This window comes from Martes martes (genome assembly GCF_963455335.1).
Source record: "Martes martes genome assembly, chromosome: 5".
Lineage (NCBI taxonomy): Eukaryota > Metazoa > Chordata > Mammalia > Carnivora > Mustelidae > Martes > Martes martes.
Window position 1 is genome coordinate 138301923 of NC_137892.1, and position 13641 is coordinate 138315563.

Here is a 13641-nt window from a genome sequence, read left to right on the forward strand (position 1 = left end):
CATAGAACCAGCTGGGAGCTAAATTGGGTTGACAGTTTGAGTATCTCCATTTTAAATGCCTATGAGGTACTTCAAACCCATCAAGTCCTAAACTAAACTCACCAACTCCCCTTCAGTTTTGGTCCTCCCCCAGAATTTCCCCATCTCAGTTTATGACCCTATAAAGCTATGACTTCTGACCTAAAATGTTGGTGCCATCTGAAGTTTATTCCTCTCTTATCATTCCTAATATCCAGTTCTTGAAGTAGTCTATTTTACCTCCTGTGTATGTTTTTAAGGCACCCATTACTCCATTCCATACCAATGGACACCAGCCCTACCTTGAACAATATCAGCCTCTCCTCTACCATCCTTCCCCCCACCCTTCTCCCAAATCCACCCAAAAAAACTTAAAGTGATTGTTCTAACCCTAAATCTCATCATTTCATTCATGTAATCCATTTCTTTATGAATCATGAGGCAAGAGAACAACTTGAGCACAGGTCTCTGGCTCTCTCTTCACAAGTCCAACTAAAACAGAGCATACAAACCCCAGGGGGAAATTGCAACAACCTGGAAGCTGGAGAAGATATTTAGAGGCATTCTTGGTAGCTCAGTACAAACGAAGCCAGAGTAAAAGCATCCAGGGCTGACATCAGATCCATGTCATGCTCTCAAAAAGCTGCAGGTACTTGAAAGAAACAGAAGAAATCCCAGCCCTGACAAATAACATTTGGGAAGAGAGAAGGATGGATAGGAAAATAGGCCATGTTGCAAGTGGGGATTTCACAGTCCACCACTGTGGCCCGTGCACTTGTGTCAGCTATGCAGGGAGGCGGGGACACTACACTTGATAGAAAGGAGGCGGTGGAAGTGGAGGTCCCTTGCTGCATACCCCAGGCTGGTTGGAGGAACAGCAGTTTTCCCAAACACTGAAAAGAAATAGTTCCCTTGCTGGAAATAGCCAAAGCATTCACTCACTTTAATGTCTGTTAGGTTGCTGGTCCCTGAACAAATCTCTGGCCAGAGCCTTGAAAAACAAATGCTAATAGCATGCTGGTACAAAGTGAGGAAAGTCAGAAAGAATTCATTCACCCCATTTTCCAGGTAAACATCAGGTCTAGATTATAAGCAAGAAAGAAAAAAACCCCACCAGCCAATGCACAAGTGTTTTGTAACACAAATGGAAGTGTGTTAAAGATTCCATTGTTAGTTAAGGAAACTTGAAATAGGTAGTTATTTCACAATCTACTTTTTAATCATCCAATTTCTATAATCTGTAATTCTTCCAATTAAAAGAGAGACTATTAAGTAAAAGGGAGGATATATGCCTGAGTAAATTTATACATGTATCTGAAGTGAGAAAGAACTTTGTAGCACAGAGATGAAAGAGGTTTTTGTTTGTTTGTTTTTTAAGTTTTTCTCTAAGAAAGAAGTGAATCCACGGAGAAATAGTTTCACTTCTTCATACTTATGTGAAGTCTTATGCCAGTCTTTCATATTTTAGACATGCAAATTTGTCCTGTTTACATTCACATTTTAAATCACCTTCTTCTCAGGTCTGTTCCTCCACATCATCTTCCATATTGCAGCAAATGCCACCTCCATCCACCTAACTGCCCAAGCTGGCCTCTCATCCCAATTTTTCACTGCCTCACTGTCTAAGTAACCATTAATACCTATTGATTTTATTACTAAAATAGCTCCTGAAGCCACTTCTCTCCATCCCCATTGCCACCACCCTAAATTTAAACTGGGATAATTTCTAACCTAGTAAGAATCCAGCTGCAACCTGTTTTCACTTGCTGCAATCTATTCTCACAACTAAAGTCAAAGAGTGATCTTTCTAAAGTCAAATCTGACCTTGTAACTCCTGTTCCCCTTTGCACTTAGGATAAAAGCTCCTATTTCCCTCTACACAGCTGGCAAGGCTCATCATGATTTAGTCTCTGAGGATGTCTGCTAAATGACTTCAGTTCGCTAAGAACCTTAGCTCTCAGTGCTGAGCCATTCTATATGATATTCTCTCTGGATACACACTTTAATTTCCACCATTCTAGCCTCTGCTGGAAACTAACCCCCACTCACATCCCACCACAACTACCCATACCTAAACTTAGCGTCTTCATGTTTCTATTTATCATCCTCTAGAAACTGTCTCTGGACCAAGTGAGGGCTATGTCACCTGTCCCTCCCATCACTTTCACTGCCCCTTCACACTCTAATCCATTTTCTTGTTTATAGATCCTCTCCCAAGCAGCAAGCTCTGTGAGAATATATATCTCAATATTATTGTTCACTATGGTATCCTAGGTCTAGCTAGAACAGTACCCAGAGCATAGAAGAGGCTCAGTGAACATGTGTTCAATGTGAGAGTTGATCAGGGATTCTCAAACTATAGCTGCATCAAATTACCTAGAGGGCCTTATAGTACAGGCTCCACCCGAGAGCTGTGATTTGAACTTGATTCAATAGGTCTGAGGTAAGGTCTAATTATTTACATTACTAAAAACTTCCAGGTGATTCTGATGCTGCCAGTCCAGGAATCACACTGAGAACCACTAGAGTAAACCAATAAACAAATTGAGAGGACTAACAACTTCTCCATGTTGTTTTCATGAAAAAGCTCCCTTTTTGATAATCTTGATTGATGCAGAAAAAGCATCTGAAAAAAAATCAGTATCTTTTCAAGATCAAAACTGAACAAATTAGGTAGAGAAGGAATGTAATTCAATATAATGAAGGCCATGTATGACAAGCCCACAGCTAACATCATAATCGATAGTATGATGCTAAAAGCTATCAGCTTGTCAGCATTCCTTCAAGATCTGGAATAAGACAAAAGTACTTATTCTCACCACTTCTTTTCAACATAGTATTGGAAGTCTAAGCCAGCACCATTAACAAGAAAAAGAATAAAAGGCATCCAGATTAGAAAGGAAGAAGTAAAACTGTCTCCATTTGGATATGATATGATTTTTTTTTACAGAAAACTCTGAAGACTCCAACAACAGCAACACAAAAAATCTGTTCAAACTGAAAAACAATTTCAGTAAAGTTGCAGGATACCAAATCAATATACAAAACTCACATGTATAAAAATATGTTCCTATATACAATAAATAATCTGGAAAAAAATTGAGAAAACAATCCCACTCATAATAGCATCAAAAATAATAAAATATTTAGGAATAAATTCAACTATGGAGGTGGAAGATCTGTGTACTAAAAACTAAAACATTGATAAAAGGAATTGAAGAATACATAAATAGGTGGAAAGACATCCCATGTTCATGGGTTAGAAGAATTAATAATGCTAAAATGTCCAAAATATCTAAAGTAACCTATAGATTTAGTAAAATCACTATCAAATTTTCAATAGCATTTTTCACAGAAATAAAAAAATACTAAAATTCATATGAAACCACAAAAAATTATGAATAGCCAAAGCAATCTTGAGCAAGAAGAACAGAACTGTAGGTATTCCTGATTTCTGTATTCAAAACTGTATGGTACTGCATAAAAACAGACATATAGACCAATGGAATAGAAGAGAGAGCCCAGAAATAAAAACATACTTGTACAGTCAACTGATCTTCAACAAGAGTGCCAAGGCAACATAATGGGGAAATGACAGTCTCTTCAAGTGGTGCTGGAAAAATTGGATATTCACATGCAGAAAAATGAAAATGTACGCTAATTTCACACTGTATACAAAAATCAACTCCAAATGGATTAGACTTACACATAAACCTGAAACTATAAAACTACTAGAAGAAAGAACAGGGGGAAAAACTTCTTAACATTGGTCTAAGCAATGATTTTTTTCTTTTTAATATGACCCCCACAGTACAGGCAACAAAAACAGACATATATAAGTAAGATTACATCTAACTAAAAGCTTCTATACAGTAAAGGAGACCATCAATAGAGTGAAGGGGCAATCTACAGAATGGGAGAAAATATTTGCAAATGTACATTTCGTTAATATCCAAGGTATAAAAGGAATTCAAACAATGTAATAGCAAAAAACCAAATAACCCGATTTTAAAAAAGGGCAAAGGACCTGAACAGACACTTCTCAAAAGAAGGCAAACAAATGGCCAATAAGTATATGAAAAAGGTGCTCAACATCACTAATTAGCAGGGAAATCCAAATCAAAACCATAATAAGATAACACTTCACATCTGTTAGAATGATTATCACATTAAAAAAAAAAAAAAAAGAAAGAAACCCACAAGAAATAACATGTGCTGGCAAGGATGTGAAGAAAAGGGAACTCTAAAAAACTGTCACTGGACATGTAAACTGGTACAGCCTCTAAGGAAAACAATATGGCAGTTCCTCAAAACAATTATGAATAGAATTACCATATGACCCAGCAATCCCACTTCCTGGGTATATACCCAAAGGAAATGAAATCAGTATCTGAGAGAGATGTCTGCATCCCCCTATTCAATGCAGCACTATTCACAATAGCCAATATATGGAAAAACCTCAGTGTCCTTTGATTGAGAAATAGATAAAGAAGATGTGGAGTACATACACAATAGCATATTATTTCAGCCTTAAAAAAGAAGGAAATTCTGCCACTTGTGACAACATGGATGAATCTGAAAGCCATTATGCTAAGTGACATAAGTCAAATGTAAAAATATAAATACTGCATAATCCCACTTATATGCCAATCTAAAAATGTTGAACTTATAAAAGTAGATCTTAAGTGTTCTCACCAAACACACAAAAAATTAACTATGTAAGGTGATGGATGTGTCAGGTAATTCCATATGGCAATCATTTCACAATGTATACAGATATCAAAACATCACATCATACACATTAAATGTATACAATTTTTTATTTGTCAATTATATCTCAAAAGAACTGGGGAAAAATTTCCTCTTACCTCCAAAAGCAACAATGGATACACATACTTGACATAGATTTTAGGTTCCTTTTTGGTCAGTACTTTTTTTTTATTGAGGGAAAATATACATGACATAAAATTTACCATCTCAACCATTTTTAAGGGTCCAATTCAGTGGCATTAAGTACAGTTACAGTGCTGTATAACCATCACCGGATTTTAGATTACTTAGTAAATCTTTTATGTAGATTTCTTTTTCTGAGTGTATTTGCCATGGTGATGTGAATATGTTCTGTTGACATTTGATTCAGAGTAACAGATAATAAATAACGAAGATACATATATATGTGTGTGTGTGTGTGTGTGTTTAAAAGACTAAATTTTGCAAACTTTCCAGCACTATTATTCAAGCTATATCTACATATTTTACCTCTTGTGCTTCGTGGGCTATTAACTGGTCCATTAACAGTCTCCTCCGTCTTTTCTCCCTTTGCTCTCTTGCAAAAGCATCTTCCTCAAGGCGCTTTTGGATTTTTTTAATATAGTCATCATCCGAATAAGTGTTTAACAAATCAGTAGTTGTCTGGCCTGCTGTATCTGCAGAAGTCTTGGAGGCACTAAGGATAATAGTTATTATTTAGATTTTTTTAAAAAATGCAGTTACATGCCACTACTTTTGACTGACTATGGAGGAAGACCTCAGGAAAAGGCTCCCTTGCATGCTCTGTTAATTTCTTAAGACAAGCATTAACATAAATATTAGAACTTCATTGTCACATCCGTAACATCGTTAGATTCCATTTGCTGCATTTCTGGACTCTATGATGGGAGGTCATTAGCATAGCCTTCTCTCTAAGCCTACTGTCGACTTATTCTTTCACCTCTGATCTTCGCTGAACCCAGAGATCTGGGTTCCTCTCCCTCTTCTGCCTGCTGGCTTTAGGCCTCTTGTCTCTTGTGTTTTGAGTCAAGAGTAAGCACATTATCGATAACCAAAGTGTCAGAGAAGGCATACGACGTCTAGTCCTAATGTCAGGACATTGAAAGTACTGCCATGGATGGTTCCATCCAGTACAACCCTCCTCTCCCCCATGCAAATGCAAGTTGCTCTATGAACTTCCAGTAACTTTCTGAGTGCTTAGACCAGTGGCCCAGCTCTTACTGGGAGCTTGGCAGCTAAAAAATGACTTGCTCATCATACCACACTGGCAAACACAAGACTGACCTAGCCTCTTGCCCAAGTCCTGAAGACCCAAGTAAGAAGACCTACTTTGGTTCCTGGCCTACCTCATGTCCAAAATTAAAGAATCAGGAAGAACCTGGTGGTGTTACCAACAGAAAGCAAATATGCTCAATTTAATGGGACAATGGTGGCTTAATACAAGAACTTACAGGTCATTCAAAAATTACCTTTAGAAGTAAAAGATACATTTTTATGTATATAAGGATCAAATAATCAATTCTCATCTGCATACCTCCTTACAAAATAAACAGGATACAATAGTACAATGATAAAAGATTATCTTGTTACCTGCCAATAAATAACGTTTTAATATTATAAATATTTTTTTATGTTACAAGTATTCAATACTTGTATTGAATACAAGTATTAATGTATTCAGTATAAATACAACTTACTACATTATTCAAAAGCCAAGGACACATTAATATGGTATATAGGAACTAAATTGTCATTAATTCCTGTACAGATCTAAGTATTCTTATAAAGCACAGTTAATTCATATTTAATGAAGTAACAATTGCATGTCTATAGATCATATTGTATTACAGCTCATTTTTTGTACATTTGCTGCTCCCAGATGAACTCTGAGCTCATAAGAAAAGTATCCTATTATACTCCTCTCTGTCCTGGTGCCTCATAGTTCTGACAAGTAGCTGATGTCTGCTCAACTTCAAATGATATGTTAAGAAGTATGATACAGAGTAATTCTTTAAAAAAAAATCACACGGAGAAATTGTTTATTTTATCAACTGGGGCTCAACATTTAGCTGTATTCTGTCACTAAGAGTCTTTGAGCAGAAACTGTGCAGCTACCAAAGCCTCAGTAAGATCAAATACAGAATTTAACTCTATTTATTAAGAATTAGTACAATTAGGGGCGCCTGGGTGGCTCAGTGGGTTAAAGCCTCTGCCTTCAGCTCAGGTCATGATCCCAGGGTCCTGGGATCGAGCCCCGCATCGGGCTCTCTGTGAAGCAGCGAGCCTGCTTCCCTTCCTCTTTCTCTGCCTGCCTCTCTGCCTACTTGTGATCTCTGTCTGTCAAATAAATAAATAAAATCTTAAAAAAAAGAATTAGTACAATTAAAAAAAAGAAAAAGAAGAATTAGTACAATTAAGTACTTAAGAAAGTTATGTGGCCTAACTTTTTAGATCATCCTTTAAAATTCTTATTATGTTTTTACTCAAAAGTTTTTTAAAGATTTTATTTATTGATTTGACAGAGAGAGAGAGAGAGCGAGTGAGCACAGGTAGGCAGAGCGGCAGGCAGAGAGAGAGGAAGAAGCCGGCTCTCCATTAAGCAGGGAGCCTGATGTGGGGCTCGATCCCAGGACCCCGGGGATCATGACCTGAGCCTAAAGCAGGGGTTTAACCCACTGAGCCACCCAGGCATCCCTCAAATGTGCTGTTTAAAATAATTAACTTTGGATTGTACATGATTTAATATACTTAACATGTTGTTACTCCTTTATTTATCAGTCTGTGCTCCACCCATCCATCTGCTGTCTCACTCCAATTAAGGTCTGAAGAAAGCAACGTGATATTTACTTGAATAAATATTCATTTTCCTAGATGTGGGTTTCTTGAGGGCAATAATTAATTTTCTCTATATCTGCTTGTCAGGCCTCCACAGAGTTAATAATTGGGTGTGTTTGAATTACTAGTAATTGAAACCTTGACAAAATTTGTATATATTTAAAAAGTAATTGCTAGGAAGAGTCTAAAGTAAATCTATGGATTCAAGTGTCAAATTATAGCAGGCGACAACTTCAGCTTTAAAAAAAAAAAGTAGCAGCTAGCATTTATTATTTGTGTTAGAAAATAAAGACAAAGTACATGTGGGGGAAAAGCAGCCATGGGAGCTCTTGCATTGCTCTCACTGAGACAATGTTTCCTTCTTCCACAAAAGAAGAAAGATGGACTTTGTGGTGACATCCCTGAGGAACTGTTTCAGGAGCAGGCTGTGAAATGGGCAGCTGCAGAAATGGTTCTTTAAGGTCAACTTATGAGATTTTAGTGCTTTCTGGAATTAAGTAGTGTGAAGTTTTTGAAAGAGCCCAGAAGATGCTTGATTCTAAGCTAAATATTCAGAATGAACTAATGCAGTGATTGATAAAGGACTTAACAAAGGCCCTTACTGTACCATAACTTCTGTTTTCCTCAAAAGTTTGCTTTAGACCAGTGCTTCCCAACATTCTTTATCTGGGGCTATCAGAGAAAATGCTTTTTGTGCAGCATTCTGAGAGGGATTTGGAAGGTGAAGCATCACAGTCACTGTGACTGGTCCAGGGAGTCTGGCTGCCCTAGGCCCCATCCTGCTGCCCTAAGAATTGAAGTGAGGATGTCTATAGTTCATGGCCCTCCAGTGCTAAATCTCTGGCAAGACCAAGTGGAGGCTTCTGCCGAGAAAGGGTCTGTGATAGACACTGCCATTTCCTTCCCTTTTTCCACAAAAGAGAGCCCCAGGTTTATTCAGGAAAACAGTGTACCCAGCCCAAGACTACATTTCCCAGCCTCCCATTGTGCTAAGTGTGGCCACATGACCAAATTCTGGCCAATAAAATGTAAGCACAAATGTTACCTGGGACTTCTGGGAAGGTTCTTAAAAGGAGCTATTTCAGCTACTTCAGATAACTACTTTTTGCCTATCTTCCTTCCTTATATCTAGAACATGGGCCAAATGGCCAGAGCCCCAGGAGCCATCTTGAACTGTGAATATGAATGTATGTACAAAAACCACAACAGAACGGTGGAGCTAAAGGAAACCCTCAGTCCTTGATGAGTTTGGAGCTCCAACAGATTCCCTGAGCTGCTTACATTCTGGTTTCCATTACAGGAGAGAGGTAAACCTCTATCTAATTTAACCTGCTCTTGTTTGGGGTTTCTAAAGCTAATTGAAAAAAAAAAAAAAGAAAGCTAATTGATAGAGAGACTTAGGTTCAAGATGGGTTAGCAAAGCCAATAGAAGTAAGCAGAGTGAATGTTTGAGCTGTATTGCACAGGATGATCTTTAAAATATTTAACAACTGAGGGCACCTGGGTGGCTCAGTGGGTCAAACCTCGCCTTCTGCTCAGGTCGTGACTTTGGCTTCAGGTCATGACTTCGGCTTTAGGGTCCTGGCATCGAGCCCCACATCAGGCTCTCTGCTTGGTGGGGAGCCTGCTTCTCCCTCTTTCTCTGCCTGCCTCTCTGCCTACTTATGATCTCTCTCTCTGTCAAATAAATTTTTAAAAACAAAAAACAAAAAAAAAGTAAAAAAAAAACAAACAAATTTAACAACTGACATGGCAAAGACACTAATCAATCAAAATGGGTGCTGGTGCAGGAATTACAGGCCACTGCTATGTTTGGTGTTAATTCTGGTTGCTAGAGCTAGAGGGAATACTATTCACCTAAAGTAACAAAAGTATTCCAATATTTTAAGATGGTTGCTCTGGTAGATACCATCTACTTATCACTCCAGAGTGCATGGCAGGTGAGATGAGTGAAAGAGTTGGAAGAAATCCGGTGGTTTCCTGGCCCAGGCGGGGATGAGTATAGTGGGGTTTGGGTGGTGGCTACTAGATGGGTAGGCTTGGATTGTGTTTTCTTTAGCCTGGGGCAGCACTGGTAAATGGCAGTGGGAATCAGAATAGGGCATCAAAAGTTTCTGCAGAGGGTAGAAGAATATATAATGTATGTATTCTTCACTTTCCTTTATTTTCCTTCCACACCTGATTTCCTCACCACTTCTTATTCTTTTTCTTATTTCTCCTCATTTGACTCTGTTTCTTTCCCTCAGAAATATTAATATAGAACTGATTTATATAATTTGTGTCAGCTTTTCTTCTTTAACAGAAATTAGTTCACATTCCATAAAATGTAAGTGAGTAGAATTTGGAAAGTTCCCATTTAAAAATGTGGAAGAATTCAAGTTGCTCCCACATATGCAGACCCTACTCAATTATGTTCTCTGAGTCAGTGACCCCTAATAGGAAAGAAAAGGGGAGAGGATCTTTATCTTTAGGCAAATGAAGCCCATTAACCAGGCATTTTTTGAAATAAACTCACGGAGCTGACCATTTCAGTGACAGTTACACTCATTCTACAGTTTTTTATTGCTGGTCCCTATGCTAAATGCTGAGCATGCAACATGAAAGAAACCAATGAGCATCTAATAAAGGCTTTATGACAAAGTTAAATTAGTGGTAACTTGAGACAATTTTTATAAATGCTCAAAAATTGTGTTAACTTAGGACAGTAAGCATAGCATCGAAAAATAAAATAACTTCCCAACTCATAATAGTCCTCCTGGTATTTACAAAAGTTGTTCATGAACAATAAACCTGAATTTTAGCTCATTTACCTTCTTTCATGTACTCTCTTAATGAAGCTTCTAGAAAGTAAAAAGATCTTTGGAGCAGCTATTGCCCATAAACTATTTCTGAGTATTTAAAAGCTACAGGTAGAACAGAAAGCAGTTCTAGGATTGTTAAAGTAATTCACATCTCACCTTTCTTTGGCCTGGAGATCCTTTTTTATTAAGGCTTCAAACTTCTTAATCTCATTAGCCACATCCTTTAAAGAAAATTCGTTATCAGTTTTCCATCTCTAAAAGCCACTGAAAATCTTCATTTACTGTGTTCACTTTACAAATTTCCAAGGTTGTATTCACTACTATTTCAGGCTAATTAGGAGGTAAGATATAAAAAGCTGCATTATAGAATACTTTTATAATTCTGATTCATTATTTTTAGACTAGGCTAAATATACCTAAAAGAGTGTGAAAGCTGCCTTCTCTGAGTCATTCCACTCACAGTTCTAGCTCTGAGAGTGCAACAAAGGCCATTTAATGAGAATGGAAATTATCAAAGAATCTCAGGCCATGAATTTTTGTTTGCAATTCTTTTAAAGAAGAATAAGCATTTTGGGGGGGGGATATAAATACTTCTTCAAAAATTATTATCTTGCATGTCTTAAACATTTCTTGTGCAACCTTATTTATGCTATTAATTTGCTTTCTGAATATTAGTTTAGCTCATCCTTCATCTACTGTAAATCCTTATTAATAAATTTTAACCATGTGAGAGAAATACAAGAATTAAATACTTTTCTAAAATTTGGACCTGAAAAAAAAAAAGCCTCTATGAATAATTTTCTTTAGAATACAAGTACAGGATATTTTTTAAATATTAAAAAAATAAATAAATGTGGATTAACATAAAATGTATTGGATTTAGATATCAGAGAGACCTGTCAAATCTCTGCTTTACTATCCTTGGTACCAGAGTGAAACATGGCAGCTTTCTGAGTCTCGGTTTCCTTATTTAGAAATTGGGGGAGTAATACCCTACTTAGAGAGTTATTTACAAATGAAAGATAATGTAAAGTTGCCAACCCACAGGCTGACATATAGCAAATCCTCAATAAATGGTAGCTGTTATTCTTTTCCTTAGGTCCCAGGAGAGAATATCATTAATAATCACTGGAGCAGTATGCAATGTGGGCTGCAGGAATTAGTATCAAAATGTAGTATTGCTCCGCTATGAAATAGAAGCAGATGGTATCCTGACAGCTGGTATGGTCTAATAAAATACCACTAGCGTAGGTATCTTAAATTTACACATACTGATAGCAAGGAAAACACTTAACATTTCTGGTACTCATAGAAAAATAGTGCAGCATAGTGAGAAGGAACTGAGTAAAAAATATAGTAGGAATGGCATATGTATGGTATGTATACCTTGATTGACACCTCCGTACCCATGGTGATTGTGACCCATCACAGCAGCACCATTCTAGAATATTTTTGTAGTGACCACAGAATCCTCAACACAGGAGTCCAGATTGGTACTGTCATTTAACATGAGTTTCTTATCCCTGACCTACAGTTACATTCTCTCATTCTGAACAAATAACAGTATAATATGGATTATATATGCACACAGTGAAGGGGTTTTGAATGAGAAGGAACAATGCCACCAATAATTTGAAAAGGAACTAAGCAGTTGGGGGCAATCTCTATGTTTTAGAGAAAGATATTTCTTTTATTAAGATTAACACAACACCAAATTAAAGGATTATCACTTACCTCTGCCTCTTTTTTCTTTTTCATCATTTTTTGGGCCTCAAGTGCTCTCAAAGTACGATTTGATGCAGGTTTAGGAATCTGTATGATAGCTGCTTGGATTTTGGCCATTATTTCATTTTGTCGTCTTCTGTTCAAGCGTTGCTGAATATCCCATAGATGTTTAGTTATTCCACTCATCAGAAAAACAGGCTATGTTACACACTCACAAGTACACATATATACATTTCTCAGAACTCAGAAATTTACCAGTGGACTGGGTGTCACAACCATGTAATGTTAGAAAGCAGGTATCAATATGACTCATTTCGAAAAGTATGATATTAAAACACAATTGTGTGTGGGGGGGGGCACCTGGGTGGCTCAGTCTGTTAAGCATCTGTCTTCAGCTCTGGTCATGATCCCAGGATCTTGGGATCGAGCCCCACGTGGGGCACTCTGCTCAGCGGGGAGCCTGCTTCTCCCTATCTGTCTGCCAGCCGTTCCCTGCTTGTGCTCGCTCGCTCTCTCTCTCTCTCTTTGTGTCAAATAAATAAATAAATAAATCTTAAAACACACACACACACACACACGTGATTTTGGAATCCTCAAATTATGCCTATCAGATATGTGCATCTTCATTCTAGGTGATGACACTGAAAGAATAATAAAGGTGCCTCAAATACAAAGAAGAATATCATTCTTTCCCAATTCTACCTTCAGACCTACCCAATAACGTAAAGAGAAAATGCTGTCTCTAAAGATGACTTGAAGAGAAAATTCCATCTGGGAGATAGTCTTTAGGAGGACTTCTGGGGAATCCAGTGGATACAACAAACTTCCCCCAAACTCCGTCACAGCTAAACAATGAACTGAGAGGCTACTTCAAATACTGAATTAAATACTGAATTATGTGATACCATTATTAGATCATCTCTTCTCTACCTGGGAGTATTTATTTTAAGTAGAACATAAGCATAGATGAAAGCAAAAAAAAAATCATGAAAATCAGACAAAATATTTTAAAGATTAGATGATTTATGAAGTAACATGTAAAACTAATCATGATTTTACTACTAAGTATTATATTAGAGCTAATAAGATCATATTTTTCTATATCCAAAGAAACTTTAACCACTAAAAAATCTAAAATTATAAATAACTTAAAATTTTTCTTCATTTTACTTTCCAAAATATAACTTTTTATATCGTTGTAATATGTTGATCTTCCCTTCTCAAGAAAACCAGGAAGAAGACATAGGCTCTCCCTTTTGCCCTATTTGCTCCCTGCGATTTTTTTTGTTGTTGTTGTTACATGTGAGAGAGAGAACACAAGCTGGGAGCTGGGGAGACGGAAAAAGAAACAGAGAGAGAGGGAGAGAATCTTAAGCAGACTGCAGGCCCAGCAAGGAACCCACCATGGGGCTTGATCTCATGACCCTGAGATCATGATCTGAGCTGAAATCAAGAGTCAGATGTTTGACTAAGCCACCCAGGTGCCCCTGCT

At 37.3% G+C, this 13641-nt stretch overlaps 1 protein-coding gene across 1 annotated transcript in view; it reads right to left on the minus strand.

Annotated features, from left to right (window-relative positions):
• SPEF2 (sperm flagellar 2) overlaps positions 1-13641 on the minus strand; it is a gene marked incomplete at both ends in the record, with an annotated part of 174432 nt that overhangs the window by 132639 nt on the left and 28152 nt on the right. The window contains 3 exons of the mRNA XM_080803297.1: positions 5278-5464; positions 10581-10645; positions 12159-12299. Of these exons, the coding sequence (XP_080659423.1) occupies positions 5278-5464; positions 10581-10645; positions 12159-12299 (393 nt within the window). The remainder of the gene's footprint in view (positions 1-5277; positions 5465-10580; positions 10646-12158; positions 12300-13641) is intronic.